Source organism: Mirounga angustirostris, unplaced genomic scaffold, assembly GCF_029215605.1.
Source record: "Mirounga angustirostris isolate CCGP_5_RB_7025 unplaced genomic scaffold, mMirAng1.0.hap1 SCAF_5, whole genome shotgun sequence".
Lineage (NCBI taxonomy): Eukaryota > Metazoa > Chordata > Mammalia > Carnivora > Phocidae > Mirounga > Mirounga angustirostris.
This window is the reverse complement of record NW_026991713.1, coordinates 21,314,878-21,334,764: the sequence shown is the minus strand read 5'-3', so window position 1 is coordinate 21,334,764 and position 19,887 is coordinate 21,314,878. Positions and strand designations below refer to the sequence as shown.

Below are 19,887 nucleotides of genomic sequence, written 5' to 3'. Positions count from 1 at the left end.
TGAGAAAATAGTATCTGCCAATTCAAGATTCAAGAGTTTTGGAAGGACTGAAGGGAATAGGAACAGGCAGAATAGATACTCTGTGTGGTCCCTTGTTCTGCTAATGAAGTCCACAAACTGCAAAGTGTAAACCCAAGGATTCCTTAAAACAGAAAGCCAAGGGGCGCCTGGGTGGCTCAATCGGTTAAGTGTCTGCCTTTGGCTCAGGTCATGATCCCAGGGTCCTGGGACTGAGCTCCGCAGGAAGCCTGCTTCTCCTTCTGCCTCTGCCTGCCGCTACCCATGCTGGTGGTGCGCTCTCTCTCTCTCTCTCTCTCAAATAAATAAAACCTTAGGAAAAAAAAAAAAAAAGCCAAGCTACCAAAAGAAATATTGTGAAAAGGTCATACGTTGTTAGACGTGCTACTGATAATAAGAAAAGGTTAAGAGGGTTAAAACAAACAAACAAACCATAAGCAATGATCTCTTTAGATCCCCAGACGTTATCTTGCACACTAAGTATGTTGTTTAAATCCAGGCCTGTTTGGTTCCCTTCTTGGGTAGTAAAGCTAAAATTCTGATCATCATTCCATTGAGCTTGTCTTCCCAGACCTAGAAAAGGAGAGCAGCAGCTGATAATACTGCCAGCTGCTTATTTTTTCCTGAATTTGGCATGAGAAGCCGAATGGTCTTTTAAAGTACAGAATATAACTGCAATGAATTATTTCTGCAATGTTCCCAAACTATTTTTTTCCAACTTTTTGCAAATAGGGAGGGTACTGTTCAGTGATATAAAATGCTTACTAAAGAGCTACCTGGAAATTTCTTTGCTCAGATTTACTTCTAGGAATTATGGATTCCTGGTGATAATTTAAAGTATGGGAAATCCCCAGTATGAATTACTTTTGTCCTGGTTCATTTGGCACAATAAGCATTTTTATAAGACCTATGTAGATTTACCATATTTTAAAATACAGTTGGTCAATTTCCTGACATAATATTTTTATGACATCTTAAAAATCATAGTGGGGGGGCTGCCTGGGTGGCTCAGTCGGTTACGCGTCTGTCTTCAGCTTAGGTCATGATCTCAGGGTCCTGGGATCGAGCCCCGCATCGGGCTCCCTACTGAGGAGCTTCTCCCTCTCCTTCTGTGCTCTCTTTCTCTCTCTCAAATATATAATTTAAAAAAAAATCATAGTGGGAATAACATATAACAAGAAAAACCTACTTGCTGAAATCTTTATCAAATTCTGCAAACTCAACTTCCTCAGTGAATGACAGTTCTTATCTCTGAGCTTTTATAACTTTTTTTTTGCATTATCATCATTTTACAAAAATTCTTGAGAATGCACTTCGCTGACAATTATGATACTTTCAGCTAAACAGAGCAAAAAATATGTAAAGACTTTCTCTCAATCTGGAGGCCTACTACATATCCATAACAAAATACATGAAAGAAAAAGCTCATTTAAAAAAAAATGCAACGTGCTGACCAACCTATCAAACTATCATCATCTCTCCTCCAAAATGCAGGAAGAAATAGAGTCCAGAAGAACTGCCACACAGTACTCAAGCTTTGGTCATAATCTTCACGTTAGCTAGAATTCTTAATTGCCCATAACCCAATGTTCTTCCAACACAAGGGAACAGCTATTGCTGAGATTTTTTACCATTATCATCATCATCACAGATAAAAAGAAGAGCAGTATGTTACTCTTTTCTTCCCCTTCCTCTTCCACTCTCTTTCTTCTTTTCCTTCCTCCTATTTCCCTTCTCTTCCTGAACAATTCAGTCTCTAGGGATGCCTGGGTGGCTCAGTCAGTTAAGCTTCTGCCTTCGGCTCAGGTCATGATTCTGGGGTCCGGGGATCAAGTCCCGCATCAGGTTCCCTTCTCAGCAGGGAGCCTACTTCTCCCTCTGCCTGCCGCTCCCCCGCTTATGCGCATACTCTCTCTGACAAATAAATAAAATCTTTTAAAAAAAATTTTTAAATAAAAAAATAGGGGTGCCTGGGTGGCTCAGTCGGTAAGCGACTGCATTCAGCTCAGGTCATGATCTCAGGGTCCTGGGATCGAGCCCCACATCGGCCTCCCTGCTCTGTGGGAAGCCCGTTTCTCCCTCTCCCACTCCCCATGCCTGTGTTCCCTCTCTCGCTGTCAAATAAATAAAATCTTTAAATTGTTTTAAAAAAATTTTTAAATAAAATAAAAAAATAATTCAGCCTCTAAAGCTATTAAGAAGAGCAGAAAAAAATAATCATCCATACCAGAAGGAAGAGGGAGGTTGCAGGGGCCTACAGTGAAGCTGACAGAGCCCAAGCCAAGGAAGGAGATATGCATATTGGGGGCAGCTGAGTATGGGGTGTCAGTACCAAGCAAGTTGGAAAGGGCATCCCTATAAAGGGGTGCATGATGTGAGAGGGTTAGAGCCCCAGTAGGGTGAAAAGGGTATCCATGTGGTGGTGGCAGAGAGGAACATCTGAACATAGGGTGTCAAGAGTCCAAACAGGGTGAAGAGGGCATCCACGTGCAAGGGTGACCCAGTTCAGGGGGTTAGACCCCAAGCAAGATAAAAAGGGTATCCCTTTGTAGATGTGAACTGGCATAAACAGTCAGAGACTGTAAATGGCAAGAAGGTATCAGTGTAGATCAGGCTAACGTGGGTAGCAGAGCCTGAGTTGGGTAATGAAGACACAGACTCAGGGGAGGGTATGGCAGTAGAGAGGTGGAGTGGTTGTATACAGGGGAATTTATCAAGTAAGTCTATTTACTAAAGAGAACAGAAGTCAAGTTTTTCACTATTGGAGCAAGAAGTTACAAATACAGGAAGGAAGAAACCAAAATGAATTCTGCCTGTGGAGTTGGACTGGAGTTAGACACATCATTGTAAACCCATGATTTTCAATAAATATAGGTAGATACAGATATAAATGCATATATTTCTGTGTATGAATATATTTTTTCACTAATGACCATACTTAATATCCAAATGTTAGCACCTACTTACCATTTTCCAATAAAAAGAACTTTGACTTCTTAGAGAAATGGCTGATCCAGAACTGAGGCAGAGAAAGATGAGTCCTGGAACATTTTATGATGCCAAAATCAAGGAAATGCTCAAAGAATGACTCAGAAAAGCCAGACTTAAAGGACTTAAACTGGCTAAGTCTGGGACAATTTAAGCATCAAAAATTAACAATGACAGTAATACATTAAAACCCATGCAATAAAATAGCAAACCAGGAGTCCATACTTACATAAAGTTTGATGAAGAATGGGATATTCGGATAATTAGGTATACCTCGCCAAAAAATAGTTATTACAAAGGGGAAAAGTAATTATCTAAATAGAAGCCTGACAGACACTATCATAAACAAGTGATTAAAGTGAACATAATAAGCAACAGTACAAATCAAAATCACACGCCACCTCGAGTATGCGGAGAAAGGGGAACCCTCCTAACACTGTTGGTGGGAATGCAAGTTGGTGCAGCCACTCTGGAAAACAGTATGGACGTTCCTCAAAAAGCTGAAGATAGAGCTACCCTATGACACAGTAATTGCACTACTGGGTATTTACCCCAACAATACAAATATAGTGATCCGAAAGGGTACGTGCACCCCGATGTTTATAGCAGCAATGTCCACAACAGCCAAACTATGGAAAGAGCCAAGATGTCCGTCAACAGATGAATGGATAAAGATGTGTATAGGAGATGTATATATATATATTATATATATATATATATATACACACACACAATATATATATATATACAATGGAATATTATGCAGCCATCAAAAAACACGAAATCTTGCCATTTGCAACGACGTGGATGGAACTAGAGGGTATTATGCTAAGCGAAATAAGTCAGAGAAAGACAAGTATCATATGATCTCACTGATATGAGAAATTCTTAATCTCAAGAAACAAACAGGGTTGCTGGAGTGGTGGGGGGTGGGAGGGATAAGGTGGCTGGGTGATAGACATTGGGGAGGGTATGTGGTATGGTGAGTGCCGTGAATTGTGTAAGACTGATGAATCACAGACCTGTACCTCTGAAACAAATAATACATTATATGTTAAAAAAAAAGAAGATAGTAGGAAGGGAAAAACGAAGGGGGGGGGATCAGAGGGAGAGACGAACCATGGGAGACTGTGGACTCTAAGAAACAAACTGAGGGTTTTAGAGGGTTCCCTGCTCAGCAGGAAGCCTGCTTCTCTCTCTCCCACTCCCCCTGCTTGTGTTCCCTCTTTCGCTGTGTCTCTCTCTGTCAAATAAATAAAATCTTTAAAAAAAAAAAAAAGCAAGATAAAGAAAATATCAATGATAAGCTTATTAGGAAACCATTAACCTTATGGATTATAGCACAGCATGCACAACTCTGGCAGAACACAATCTCTTTCTGCTCAAATTAGCTCTGTGAGAAATGTAGAAGATAACAAACTAATGCTAAATATCTGGTGACCAGTACTACTCCTAAAAGTAGGCAGAAAAAAGTAATCACTATCTGGGATCAGAGGAAGCAAATATATCACCCCCAGTGGCCTGTCTTGTTGCCTACACCATTAAAGATTTAACTTAAGACAATATACCTAAAGAAGTTACCTATTAAAATGCAAATATCCCACAGTTTACATCAAATAAAGATACTCATGAAATTTATACAAGTATTCCTTGCACAGCCATAATACCTCACTAATAACAACAAAAGCACACATTTGGAGTCCCTCCTACGTCATAAGCCATGTGCTAGATATTTTATATAAATTTTCTTTAATCCTTACAACTCTACAAGATAGATATCATCCTCACTTCTAAATCAGGAGACTGAGGTCCAAAGAAGTTAAATAACTTGCCCTGGGCCAAATGTCCATTCAATGGCAGAGTTTTCATTCAAACTCAAGACTCTGACTTCTTCCATTACATTCTGTTGCTTCTTTCTACCATGCCATTTACTGTTCCTGAAAATGGAGACCTATGGCATGAGGGAATAAGATGCAATTTAGAAAACTTTTTATTTGTACAGGATAAAACTGAATGAGAATTCTGGGTTTCAGGTAAAAAAAAGGACAAAGAATGTCTCAGAACAAGAAAGGAACAAAAGGGCTTAGCAAAGAGACAAAGGAGAACAAAAACAAGGGTTGAGAAGGTCCTAAGGACAAAGTGCCTGGTTGCCTGGTTTTTCTACAAAGCCTAACACTAGATTTGACAAGATCCTTGAGTTAATAATGAAATCAGTTAAAACTAAGAGCTCAGATTTATTAGCTTGAACAGATGAATCATAAAATTAAATGAAAACTATGGTGAATACTGTATTTTCCGCCTTTTCATGGGAGGGAAGAAATGGGGAGAAATAAATCACACCCATCTGGAGACTTGGCATGCATGGACAAGTTATTAAACCACCTATGAAGACAACAGAAGTTAGATACCATTATGCACCCAAGAAATTTTGGATAAAACAGTTCTACCCTCTTTTAAAGCGAAAATGATAACTGACAAATATCCTAAAACACCTTCAGTTATTTTAACACTAAATCCAGTTTATCACTCATATGCTATCAAGAAACAAATGTAAACAAAATACTGCCCCATAATGTGAAAGTATATGATGAGCACAAATAAAAATAATTGAAAATTAGGTATGAACTAAAATATGTTACTAGGTAATTTTGTAGAAAATGTACTTTCTATTTGCATACTGAAAACATATTGGTATTTTCATATCTTAACCCAGGATAAACATTGATCCCTATGGAACAAGGAAGCAATATGGCACAATAAAAAGATATTTAGGGATCAGAAAGACCTGAATTGAATCTTGATTCTGTCACTGACTAGCTTTGTGACTTTGGGTAAGTTATTCAATTTTTCTGCTCTTTTACCCCATATATAAATATGAGGCTAATAATAAATATCTTTCAGGACTGTTGTGAAGACTGGATATAAAGCACGTAAAGCAACTGGCATAATATTTGGGACATTAATAATACTAGCAATTCCACTTCTAGAAATATATCCTAAGAATAATTTTTGAAAAAGGTTGTTTGTATGACAATGTTCATCATAATACTACTATACTACTTATAATAATAAATACAATAAACATCATCCAAGTATCTACATTAAAAGAATATATATTTTTTTTAAAGATTTTATTTATTTATTTGACAGAGAAAGACACAGCGAGAGAGGGAACACAAGCAGGGGGAGTGGGAGAGGGAGAAGCAGACTCCCTGCCGAGCAGGGAGCCCGATGCAGGACTCGATCCAGGGACTCCAGGATCATGACCTGAGTCGAAGGCAGTCGCTTAACCAACTGAGCCACCCAGGCGCCCTACATTAAAAGAATATTTAAGTAAAGGAATATACACCAGAATAGTGGTTCTCACACTTTAGTGCATATAACAATTACCTAGGGAAGCTTATGAAATGCATATTCCCAAAACTTTTACTCAGAAATTCTAACCCAGTAGGTCCAAGGTGAGACCAGGAAACTCCTACATTTAACAACCAACCACAGGCTTGATTCTGATATAGGAGATCTATGAAAATTCTGCATTAAATGGGATATTTTTCAAGATTTTATTTATTTGAGAGAGCAGACAGAGAGAGACAGAACATGAGCAGGGGTGAGGGACAAGGGAGAGAACAAGCAGACTCCCCGCTGAGTAGGAAGCCTGATGCAGAGCTCGATCCCAGGACCCTGAGATCATGACCCAAGCCAAAGGCAGACACTTAACCAACTGAGCCACCCAGGCACACCTAAATGGGATATTTTAATGATGCCATTAAAAATATGATTATGAAGGCTTTGTAATAACACTGAAAAAGTTTATAATATACCATTAAGTGGAAAATTCAGGATTCAAAATGTATGCTTTATCTAATAACAATTACACTAGCTCTTTCCCATCTTGCAAGATGGCAGGTGAAAAAGCTGAGAAGCCAGATACTAAGAAGAAACCTGAAGCTAAGAAGGCTGATGCCGGTGGCAAGGCTAAGAAGGGTAACCCCAAGGCTAAAACGCCAAAGAAGGGGAAGCCCCACTGCAGCCGAAACCCTGTCCTTGTCAGAGGAATCAGCAGATATTCCCGATCGGCTATGTATTCCAGAAAGGCCATGTACAAGAGGAAGTATTTGACAGCTAAATCCAGGGTTGAAAAGAAAAAGAAGGAGAGGGCCGCCTGGGTGGCTCAGTTGTTAAGCGTCCGCCTTTGGCTCAGGTCATGATCCCAGGGTCCTGGGATCGAGCCCCACATCAGGCTCCCTGCTCGGCGGGAAGCCTGCTCTCCCTCTCCCGCTCCCCCTGCTTGTGTTCCCTCTCTCGCTGTGCCTCTCTCTGTCAAATAAATAAATAAAATCTTTAAAAAAAAAAAAAAGAAAAGAAAGAAAGAAAGAAAGAAAGAAAAAGAAGGAGAAAGTTCTTGCTACTGTCACAAAAACCAGTTGGTGGTGACAAGAACGGTGGTACCCGAGTGGTTAAACTTCGAAAAATGCCTAGGTATTACTCTACTGAAGATGTGCCTTGAAAGCTGTTGAGCCATGGCAAAAAAACTTTCAGTCAGCATGTGAGAAAGCTGCAAGCTAGTATCACTCCCGGGACCATTTTGGTCATCCTCACTGGGCGCCACAGAGGCAAGAGGGTAGTTTTCCTGAAGCAACTGAGCAGTGGCTTGCTACTTGTGACCGGACCTCTGTCCTTCAATTGAGTTCCTCTGTGTAGAACACACCAGAAATTCGTCATTGCTACTTCTACCAAAATTGATATCAGCAGTGTGAAAATCCCCAAACATCTCACTGATGCTTACTTCAAGAAGAAGCTGTGTAAGCCCAGACACCAGGAGGGTGAGATCTTCGACACCGAGAAAGAGAAATACGAGATTACAGAGCAGCGCAAGGTTGATCAGAAAGTTGTGGACTCTCAAATTCTGCCAAAAATCAAAGCTATTCCTCAGCTTCAGGGCTACCTCTGCTCTGTTTTCTCTCACAAATGGAGTTTACCCTCACAAACTGGTGTTCTAAATTTCTTACAAAGAACATAATTAAATAACTGATCCATTAAAAAAAAAATACACTAAACATACATAGGAACAAATGGGTCTTAGCAATAGAATTAGGGGTGATTTTTTTCATCTTTTACCTAATTATTTGAAGGAGTCATGTTATCATCATAAATGAATACGTAACATATCAAAAATTAGAGGGGGGAAAAAAGTCAATGGATCACTATGCTCTTCAGGATTAAGTTAAAATTCCTTAGGATAGCACACAAGTCCTTCAATCTCCAGACTTGCCTCTTATCCATGTTCTATACCAAACTACTTATAATACTCCAAATTATAACCTACATTTTCACATACTATTATTGAATATATTATTCCTTTTCCGGAAAAGCCCTTCCCTTAAACGGTCAGCCTGGCAAACTCCCATTCATCCAATAAAATTCAAGACACACCTCTTCTCTGAAGTTTCCCTTGACTACTCCTCCTAGATAGAATTAAGGAAGACTTCTTGCTCTTCACATTCCTGTTGCATTATTTGGTACTTCCATTACAGTAAATATCACACTGTACTTTAACTCTTTGTTGACATACCTGTTCCATTATTCTACAAATACCTGGGGTTAGGTAGAGATGATCTCATTCAATTTTAGAATCCACAAAGTAAGTACTCAAGAAATATTTGTGAAAATAATGAGAGATCATTCTTTGTTATCATTGTTCTTGGATGTCAGTTCCCTATGAAATCCTGACTGAGTTGTTGGGTTAGTTGGAGAGTGGCTGGTTCACTGATTAATAAGACTTGGTCTAAATATACCCAAATATATAGCATAAAACATACCAGTGGAAAAACTTATATGAATACTTTAACCATTTCATAATTCTTCACCTTCTCTGATTATGTCTTCAAAGCTTCTATCAAACTTCAGAGTGACAGATCACTCTGGTCACTAGCCAAAGCAAATAAACAGGAAGCAACTCTGTCCTAGAGTACCCCACTGCTAGAATTCACCGTGCCAAAGAACACCTCTGCATAATTCCTGCTGCTCCTCCCAAACACACTCCCACTCACTCCCATGTCCCATACTAACAGTAAAATACTTATACAAAATAGGGATAATTCTGTAAGTAAATGTAGCAGTTTTTTAGTATATTCAAAACATAAGATACTATATTTAGCATATTTATATGGTACATAAAACATTTTAAATGCAGATTAGTAACTAGAGGTACCAAACAAGGACTCAAAGTGGTTAAATAGTAATTTAGGCCAAAAAAAGAAAAGAAAAAAAAGAAAAGTTTAATGAGGAAGAATGAAATTGGGATCCTGGGGTCATAACTTCAAATGCCTTTCCTGTACAGTAAAACATTTATGGAATAACCTAGGTACTGAAGTTTTAAATAACAAGAAAATGCATTTAAAAGAATTTAAATCTCAAACTGCATTAGATGTCAAAGCTATTCTATTCCATATACTTGTCATCTGTGATTGTATAATAAATACGTACATCTAAGGAATAACTTCTGGAATAGGCAAACAACATACCACAAGCTGATATCTAAGACGGGTGTGTTACTATACTAGATATCAATAAAAAGTTCTAAGGATGAAATAAATAGCAAAAAGAAAAGGCTTTTCCAGCACCAGCCCTATGCCATCCCATTTCTCATGTCTCCAGTCAAATCCCTTTCTCTTTTGACAGCGTCAGCCTCATAAGAAGTAAAAATAAATGACTACCTTTAACCAACCCCTCTTGCAAATCTGGCAAAATTCACTCCATCAGCTCTGCTAACAAGAGCTCTAAAGCATTACTATTTGGGCCTAAAGTTTTGTTTGCTCTTTAAGTGAAAATACTAAAAGAATTTCCTCTTCCTAAAAGCCTCTCCCAATCAATCACACTTCAACTCCCACAAATAGTAGTATTTGGAGGTAGGGTAAAGTTAGGTAAGTTATAAAAGCACTGATCCATGAAGTTAGAGGAGAAATTAACACTGAGGTAGGCAAGAAATTAGACATGAGGAATGCAAACTCTGTAAACTCTTTCATTTTAAAGGTCCAATATTTGTTCCTTTTTTTTAAAATTTTATTTTATTATGTTAGTCACCATACATCATTAGATTTTGATGTAGTGATCCATGATTCATTGTTTGTGTATAATACCCAGTGCTCCATGCAGTACGTGCCCTCTTTAATACCCATCACCAGGCAAACCCATCCCCCCCCCGCCCTCCCCTCTAAAACCCTCAGTTTGTTTCTCAGAGTCTATAGTCTCCCATGGTTCATCTCTCCCTCCGATTTCTCCGCCTTCATTTTTTCCTTCCTTCTGCTAATGTCCTCCATGCTATTCCTTATGTTCCACAAATAAGTGAAACCATATGATAATTGACTTTCTCTGCTTGACTTATTTCACTTAGCATAATCTCCTTCAGGCCCATCCATGTTGATGTAAAAGTTGGGTATTCATCCTTTCTGATGGCTGAGTAATATTCCATTGTATATGTGGACCACATCTTCTTTATCCATTCATCTGTTGAAGGGCATCTCGGCTCTTTCCACAGTTTGGCTATTGCGGACATTGCTGCTATGAACATTGGGGTGCATATGGCCCTTCTTTTCACTACATCTGTGTCTTTGGGGCAAATACCCAGGAGTGCAATTCTGGGTCATAGGGTAGCTCTATTTTTAAATTTTTGAGGCACCTCCACAGTTTTCCAAAGTGGCTGTACCAATTTGCATTCCCACCAACAGTGTAAGAGAGTTCCCCTTTCCCCACAACCTCTCCAACATTTGTTGTTTCTTGCCTTGTCAATTTTTGCCATTCTAACTGGTGTAAGGTGGTACCTCAGTATAGTTTTGATGTGAATTTCCCTGATGGCTAATGATAATAATAATCTATGTCTCACTACACAGCCCTTCCCAATTCTACTCCTCACATAAAATCGGTTTCCCGTTAGGAAAGGGACAACTGGCACAAAAACTAGAACCAGGCTGACTTGTAGCAATTAAAATGGAGAAGAGGCTTTCTTTGAAGAAAAAGAGATCTGGGTAGGAAGGGTTAAAGGGAATGTGGTATGGGGAACAGAAATACCAAGCAGGCTGCAAGAAATTAGGTTGGCTGTTTATGCCCACATCTATCAGTCAAGATTTGATTCAATTTGATCAAAGCATGGTGACAAGTCTAGGCCAACTGTCTCAGTTCACTTAACTAGAAGTAATTAACCACTTTAAATAAAGCTGCTCTCACAAGACAGTAGAAGCCAAATAACTCTACAACACAACTGAATCAAAGTTCCATTTTTACAGACAAATTCATGAAGACACACTGTTAAATAAGGAAGCACTATCTCTAAGAAACAGATTCAGAGATGAACACTCTTTGGAGACTGCAGAAGAGACTGACAAAAACAAAATTTATCCTCTGACCATATATTCTGATCCACACTCAAAACTCACACAATTTCATGCCGTACCCAGGTTTAACACAAACACAGAATTCACTTCCCGTCCTACAGATGCAAAGGAAGAAAACTGGACTCTAAGAAAAATTCCTAGATCTGTGTTACACAGGAAAATTCACTGAGTTTTCAACGGGCATTGTGCCTCTGCCTGCCATATGGTGTACCTGACCATATCATCACATACATGAGAAAGAAATGGAACAAAGATGAGTCTTTTGTGTAAATTCCTGCTTTTTAAAATATAAAATATTCTATGATGAATCAAAACTCATCATATTTTAATTAACTAAAACTATGCTGCAATATGTTCAAAATGGAACCAAAGACACACTAAAATGCATTAAATGTTAAATAACTTCAGGTTCTGTAGGCTAAATTAGTTTTTTCTAACCCTTGATTTGAATTATAGTCAGCTTCCATTTCCAGTTAAATACTCAGGATGAATGTTCTGTAATAGGCTCCTCAAAAGAATTTTCCAGAATTACATCAAATACATAATTAAATCATTTTAGTATACAACTGAACAAATCAAATTGTGTTTACTGTCACCTGAGAGGTTAAACTGCTAAAGTCAATAGGGGCAATGCTGAATATTGCAAGCTTCTGCATTAATGTCAGTGAAGATCTGTTCCACCCTTCCATCAACTGTAAGAAACCACTGAGCTACACTAGGAATTAGGTAATGTAGGAATGGACAGAGTGAGTAACAGTCACTGGCTGGTTGTCCTAATTCCCTACTACATATCAGTCTCCCTGTTTTGAAGAGGGAGCTGAAAAGCTAGCTTAGTAGAGAAAGAGGTCAATAACAAAATTCCCTCTCCTCTCTTCACTCCCCATCATGCAGCTGGCACTGTTCACTCTGGCAGACACAGCTCCCTGAACATAATGGTGCAATCACCGCTTCAAACATCATTACTAGCTAAAATAGATAACCCACTTGCAACTTGACTATTTTTATAGATATAACATTTTCATTACAGTTTAAATGCTCTATTTGTGATTTATTCCATTTAACCAATGCAGTTTCCCTGAAAGTGAGTACCTTATCAGAGCCCCAATAACCACAATTACCCAAATAGTTGTGAAAATTACACTTCCGAGGTGCCTCTTATCTCCTTGTACCCATCACCAAAAACTTCATGAACTGAATCCTAAATCTGAAAAATTTGTAAACTCTCTGGTTTATATGTCTTTGGTGACTAGAAACTATTTTCCCCTACTTCTTACAAATCTACTTTTTCACGTGGGGGTCTTAAGAACTGGATTCTTTATGTTCAACAAAAGTTTACTAAATATGCTTTACCTGTGATCCTTTGAGTCATGAAGAAAAGTAAATTTGAGACATAAAACTTTTTATTGCTTTATTAAAATACAAATAATTCTTAATCTAGACTCACTAAGAAAGAAATGATTCAATATACATTCTAAATAGGAATTACTTTTGTTTAGATTAAAAGGTAGTTATGTCAAAGGAAGACACTTGAAAAGGTTTGCAGCTGTCTCATGAAAGATGTTAAATAAAATGAAACTTCACATACAGTGTGGAGCGAGAAAAGGAAGGAGGTAATTCGAGTACTCTGGTGAGCTCTAAGGAGCTCAGATTTCGTTAAAGACAAAAGGGGTGGATGAGAGAGAGGTATAACTGAAGACAAACACAAAAAGCATTTACCTGGGAAAATGTTAATGTCCCTTTCAATGAAGTTTGAAAAAGATAAGTATAAAAAGTTCACTTCTATAACAGATAATGTAACCTTAGGCTCTGACAGACCATAAGAGAATTTCCTGTGACATCTAACAATGCCAAGAATTTGATTCTTCCCAACTTCTATTTTGCTTCTATCATCTCTAGTGAGAATCATTTTCAAACCAAAAAATATAAACAAATGATGTTGGGAGATTACTGAAATTTCAAAAAGGCAGAGATCATAACAGACATTTTAAATGAATGTAAGTATTCAGACCCAGAAGAATTAGGTTCAAGGGGGAAGAAGGAATTTGCATCAGTACTAGGCATCATCAACAGTTCATATAGCTGTAAACAAGCTATAATAAAGTAGCCTGATTTGGGTGGAATTTATAGAGTTACTACTAGAAATAGATCAAAGGAATGCCATAAACAGGACACAGCATGAATTCAGAAGGGCAATGGATAAAATACCTCATAATATTCTCATAGGCATATTAGAAGTAGCTGAATGAGAGTTCTATTAAGTGGCTTCAATGCTGGTAGAAATACCATGTGTAAAGTTTGCTGCTTTTAAATTTACAGTAAGCTAAAGAAAGGTTCTTTAGGGATTATATCATCATGTGTTGAATTCCAATTATAGAAAACATGCTCATTAAATCTACAGATGATGCAGAGAAGAAAAGTTAATATGCTGGAAGATAAACTCAAGAATCAAAAAGATCTAAATAGATTATAAATATAGGCTAAAACAAGGAAGATATAATGTAATAGGACTAACTTAAGTTCAATCAACACTTTTACAAGAATGATAGGGAAACCACTGCTTCACAAGTCACTGAAAAAAATACTTGGAAGTTTTAAGTATCTGCTCAGTGTGAGCCAATGTCATTATATACCTCAGTAAAACTGGCCTGTATTAAGGTATGTCTTAAATCAATAATAAAAAGATAATAATTTCATTGTATGATGTTTTAAATAGCTGGTATTTTGATTACATAATACATCTTCATTTTAGAATACTGAAAAATGTAGATAGCAAAAATAAAATAAAGATCACCCACAATTCTACCACTCAAAGATGAATACTACTTTTTACATTTCGGTGTTTATCATTCCGGACTTCTTAATGCACATTATAAATTTTCACACACACTTATTTTTTCTTTAAAAAAAAAAAAAAGGATCATGCTACAAATGCTATTTTGTAACCCGTTTTTTTGTTGTTTTTTTTTTAATTCAACAGTATATCAAGTCCCAGTATATTTACTCTGGTCAACTGATATTTGGTGCATTTTGTTCATTTCTGCTCACCACCTTTACGAGAGTCATTGCAGAATTTGAGAATATGCAAAGAAGTAAAAAGAGAATAGTGAAAAGCATGAAAATCTAACTTCACCTACACTCCATTGCCAACTAGTACCAACTGCTGGAAATTACAGGGAGGAGGATTTCAACTCGATATAAGGATAACTTTTTTAATAATTAGAGCTGTCCAAAAAAATGGAATGGATCTAGTCATTTAAGGATTTTACAAGGCTAAAATAACTAACTGGTAAAGGGTGTTACAGGTAATTCCTCTAGGTCAGAAGTTGAATAAAAGGCCCCATTTTATTTGCACATTCTGTAATTCTAATGGAAATTCTACTAAAGAAATTTACTCCATGTCCAATATGAAACAAATCTTCAGTAATCAAGATCTTAAGAAATAGAGTCAAGTGCTTTAAAGCTGCAGGAGAAATAATAACACTAATGATAAACACCAATGTGCTAAATGCTTTGCTTTCATTTCTATTTCACTTAATTCTTACAACTATATAATAGGTACTATTATTATTCCCATTTTATAGAACAGGACAGTGAGGCTTAGGTTTTTATATTTATTGAAGGTCATTCTTACTGTTGCTGAAAATGCAGTGTCACCCAAGCATACCTGATTCCCCATCAGGTAGCTACTGCTCACTTAGTAGGCAATTATGTCATCAAAAGCATCTTCAGAAAAGTTCTTATCTAGTGATCCCTCAAAAGGCTGTCATGAGATGTTTATTGTTGTTGTAATTAGGAAAACAATTAAGGATTTTTAAGTCAAATTATTCATAGCAAAAAAAGAGGCTAAGCCAGTATCTTAAATTTTCATGAATCAAACAGATTCAATGAATAAGACTCAAGATGTGGAAAAGCAAATTTAAATCACATAACTTCAGATCTTTGCCATTACTAATTAAGTGACCTTGGGCAAATCCTTAATCTTCCTAACTCTTCAGTCCCGTGAAATGAGGCTCAGCCAGTTAAAGCTGATATAAGAATTGAATGAGATGATATACATAATAGCACAGGATCTGACACGATTATTACACAACACAAGTAATAAAGGCAGGGAGGAGGCAGTGGCAAATCTATTCTGTAATTCATTCCGAAGTATTTAAAAATGCCCAAGTATCATTATGTTTGAAGAGGAAGAGGTCACATTTCCATCATTCTGTAAATAAATTTCTGATGACAATCATTTGTGAAAAAAGTAACAACTAAATTAAATGTGCCTTCTTAGGAATTTCAATTTATGCAAAGGATCACCCAAAGAATACAATTTCAACCCTCATTTTCTTCAAAGACATTGCTTTAGTTGTTTATTCAGTATGAGACAGATTCAAGTTTAAAGGTTACTGGTTTTGATTTTGACTTTTACAACTTCAAACTACTCCAATGAACCCATGTTTTTTAGTTTTGTTCTCTAGGCACATTTCTGTTTTAGAGCTACCACTCTTACCTCTGGAAAAAACAGCAAAAGGGAAAACCTCTTATTCAAGAAGTATGTTGTGGGTTACAATTTTGAAATTTTATCTTATTTAATTCCTAAAATTTGCCATCTATTCTTTTTTTAAATGGCACAACTGAGAAAGTGTTTAAACGATGTTTACCCCATCGCTTCTCGGCCTTTTGGCTAAAATCAAGTGTAGCATCTGTTCTTATCAGTTTAAAAGATGTTTACCTTAACTTCTATCAAAAAGATAGGCTTTTTAAAATACCATTTATCTCAATAAAATTTACTGAAGTTCTCACTGTTCTCAAAGAATTCCTTAGTGTTTTTCCAAAAGAACTGATTACTTAGAAACCTCTTTCAGAATATATGTTTCTGGCCATAATCATTCTTATAACTAATTCAATCAACTAGTAAACATATTTATTTTATCTGCAACTTTAAAGCCATAACCAGATAAACGGCTTTTATATAAATTGGCAATTATTAGAGCTATAATCTGAAATATGTCCACACTATTTGCATTTTAAAGTGAAAATTACTTAACAAGAGAGTACACACAAGTCATCACTTCTAAGATCAACAAAAAAAAGTCCCATAATTCATTGATCTGAACTATCATTCCAATAAAATGTCACTATTAACAAGTATAGATGATCACATATGGAGCTTTTTAAAATCCCATCAACTATTTGCCAACTAAATTCATTTCACTCTAATACAGATGTTTTCATTTTCCTTATTAGCCAGTATTGTAATTAACTGTACCGCCTGACCACTATAACATATAAGAACCTGAGTAAAGGACACAATGTTATCATCCAGCAGTCTGTATTAAACTTGTTAAAACCAAAGAGTTTTTAAAAGCCAAGAAAATCACTTGGATTTTTTTAAAATTTTTACAAGTACAGTTGGGTTGCTTAAGAGATATTTTAGGGTGAAGATATTAATAACTGATGCTTCCAAAAATATCCAGGGCAAAGTGAATGGCCATAATTTTATGAACTAAAGAGCTTTCCTTGCATTTTACCTAGTGAATATTCTTCAGGCTTCTTCCCTCTTAACTTATTTAATTTGTCCATCAATTCAACTTTTAAGTTCATAGTTTTTCAAATATGCAAATCAACCCAGCTATTTCTAAGGTACTGCCTGCTGAATAAAGACCTTGACATTTTTTTAAATGTCATCTCAGAGTCTCCAAGCAATATTAGTCTCACCCGCAACATCTTCATATTAAAAGGCCTCTACTACATTCCATATACACTATCCCAATCCCGACCTGACATCCGTCATCCTACTAACCAAGTTTCACTCTATGTCCAGGTAACTGGAAGTACTGCCTCACCTGTCTCATCAAGTTTTACACACACCCTGTACTGGTGACCTCTCATCAGAAGGTTCGCTCACTTCAATTTGTGGGATCATAACCCACAGCACAGCAAATGCCTTCTGCAAGAGAAGGTAGCAGCACCCAAAGGCTGTTGCTTTTTGCAGGGTAACTGCATGCACGCAATAGCTTCTCTACCAATTTCATTCAAATAGACAAAAAAAGCTGGGTTCGACACTGAAAATACATTATAAATACTGGTGAAAAGCGAGTGGAACACCGATTTTCTTCCAGCAACCCCAGTACATGTACAAGTTCTGCACCACAGCTCAGAAAAAGTAGCTACTGACGCATTGATGGAAGGCTATTTTCAAATTACTCAAAGAATCTAAGGCATCAATCTGACTGGGAGCCTCATGCCTCCTCTCCACACACACAGTGTTTTCCTGCCTAATTTAAGAATGAATCGCTGGCAGCCACCAGGTGCAATAACCATGAGGAGGAGAATGGATCTATCACAATGCAAAACGAGGTATGCAATCCCAGAGCTGGTTCCCGTCCTTACCTTAGCAGATTAGACAGGGGCAAGGGTCCAGATCCACCGCCCAGGATCCCTCCTTTCCTGCCAGACAGGAGTTTCTCCACCAGAGCCACATTTCCAGTGCGGGCAGCTTCCAGCAGCTCCTGGTCCTTCCCCATAGTCTTTCACCGGCTCCCTCAGAGTCCTTCCCCCGCCCCCCCGGTCCTCCTCCCCGCCCACCCCCACTCCCCAAAATCCAGGGCCCTCCCCGCCCCACCCTAAAATAATGCAAGAGCTTCAGCACGAAGAGATCCCTGCAGCCCCAAGCCGGGAACACCACTCTCCTCTTCAGGGCGCAGCTTTTACAATGGGGATCAGACCATGTCTAGGAAGAGGGGCTGGCCGAGTGGGGAGCCGCGATGCGCCCCCACAGCCACTCCCCTGAATTCCTGAGGCCTCGTCCCGCGGGTGGGGCGTGAGGGGGTGCTTTTTAAAGAGAGCGAGGAGGATGCTGAGGACTAAGGAAGTCGCAGGAAGAGGAGGCGGAGGCAGTCCTCGCCGGAGCCGCGGCGCAACGAACAACCGCGGCGGCGGCGGCCCGCGCACCCTCGTGCCCGGGTCCGGCTCTCTTGAGCTTCCGCGCCCGGCGGGCTCGGCGGTCAGGCGGCGGCGTCCGCGGCCCGCGACGGAGAGTAGCGCGGCGGCGGCGGCGGCTCTGGTGGCCCTGGTCCACGCCGAGGCAGGGCGGTGCGGGCGAGCCGCGGCGGGCGCGTGCCGAGGGCGGCGGCGACGGTGGCGACGGCGGCGGCGGCGCAGGGGCTGAGGCAGGGCGGGCGGGAGGACGCCCGGGTCCGCCTGTGGCGGCTCTGAGGCCTGGCGCGCGTGGCGGCCGGCGTGCGGGGGGCGTGTGCGCGCGGGCAGGTGCGGCCAGTGGGTCCGTCCGGAGTCGGGCTGGGGGGAGGGGGCCGGCCCGGATTGGGGGCGGGGCGCCGGGAAGATATTATCTTCGTTTTCGTGGGCGGGGACCCTCCCTCCTCCCTCCTCCCTCCTCCCTCCTCCCTCCTCCCTCCTCCCTCCTCCCTCCTCCCTCCTCCCTCCTCCCTCCTCCCTCCTCCCTCCTCCCTCCTCCCTCCTCCCTCCTCCCTCCTCCCTCCTCCCCCCTCCCCCCTCCCCCCTCCCCCCTCCCCCCTCCCCCCTCCCCCCTCCCCCCTCCCCCCTCCCCCCTCCCCCCTCCCCCCTCCCCCCTCCCCCCTCCCCCCTCCCCCCTCCCCTTGGGAGAGGTTTAACCGTGTGAGGACAGGAGTTCTCCCGGCTGCCGTGACCCCTCGTCCACGGGGCCGGTGCGGGCGCCACGCCTCGGGTCCGTCACGAAGCTTGAGGAAAATCCTCCATGACGGGGATGGGGAAGCTGGTGATGCTGGGAAGGGGCCCTTCTGCGGTTGCTTCTGTCCGGGCAACTTGACCGCCGTTTCGCCCTTCCGCTTACCTCCGCGAGACGAAGGGGAGCAACCTTTCTTGGTTAGAAAGGTTTGTTTTATCCTAGTTTCTGTGGCACTGGCCACTGTACAGTTTGTGACTGCTCCAGTTTTTCTAGTCTTTAATCAGCCCCACATTTCAGCTGGGCTTTGGAGAGCTACTGACGTCTAAAAATATCAGAGGAAAGGCTCTAATTGAAAATTCCTCCGCACGCACACTGGGAAAAATATAAATGGACATGGATTAGAGACCCACTTTTAATTTGCATATGTATCATCAGCAATTCATTGTGCATGGTTGGCTTGAATTTGTTCCATTTTTTTCTCTCCTTGCCCATGGTAGAGAACACGAGTTTATTTTCTTTGGAAACTTACTGTGATACCTTGTGCTTTGCCTTGCCCTCGGAATACACGGTAAATGTTAACTTGTTGAATATCGATTGTGAGAAAAGGGCCGTAATAGGCACTTTCCTCACGACAACCCAGTGAACTGGGTATTACTAGAGTATATCCATTTTGGAAATGAGGAAATAGTGGCTCAAAGGGTTAATTAAATTACTCAAGATGCCGCACACAGTAAGTGGCTGGACAGATCTGGACCCCAGAACTGACCCTCTGCAGGGTCCATGCTCTTCCCAGTAACATTTTACAGTCCCCAGGAAAAAGTAAAATGGGCTGAC

At 39.8% G+C, this 19,887-nt stretch overlaps 1 protein-coding gene and 2 pseudogenes across 1 annotated transcript in view; 2 read left to right on the top strand and 1 right to left on the bottom strand.

Annotated features, from left to right (window-relative positions):
• ANKS1B (ankyrin repeat and sterile alpha motif domain containing 1B) overlaps positions 1-17,978 on the bottom strand; it is a 1,110,621-nt gene extending 1,092,643 nt beyond the window's left edge. Inside the window, exon 1 of the mRNA XM_064590752.1 lies at positions 17,778-17,978. Within this exon, the coding sequence (XP_064446822.1) occupies positions 17,778-17,911 (134 nt within the window). The 5' untranslated portion in view covers positions 17,912-17,978. The remainder of the gene's footprint in view (positions 1-17,777) is intronic.
• Positions 7,418-8,006, top strand: LOC123843397 (large ribosomal subunit protein eL6-like; annotated as a pseudogene).
• LOC123845185 (U2 spliceosomal RNA) lies at positions 16,049-16,158 on the top strand (annotated as a pseudogene).
• Positions 17,979-19,887: the final 1,909 nt, after the last annotated feature.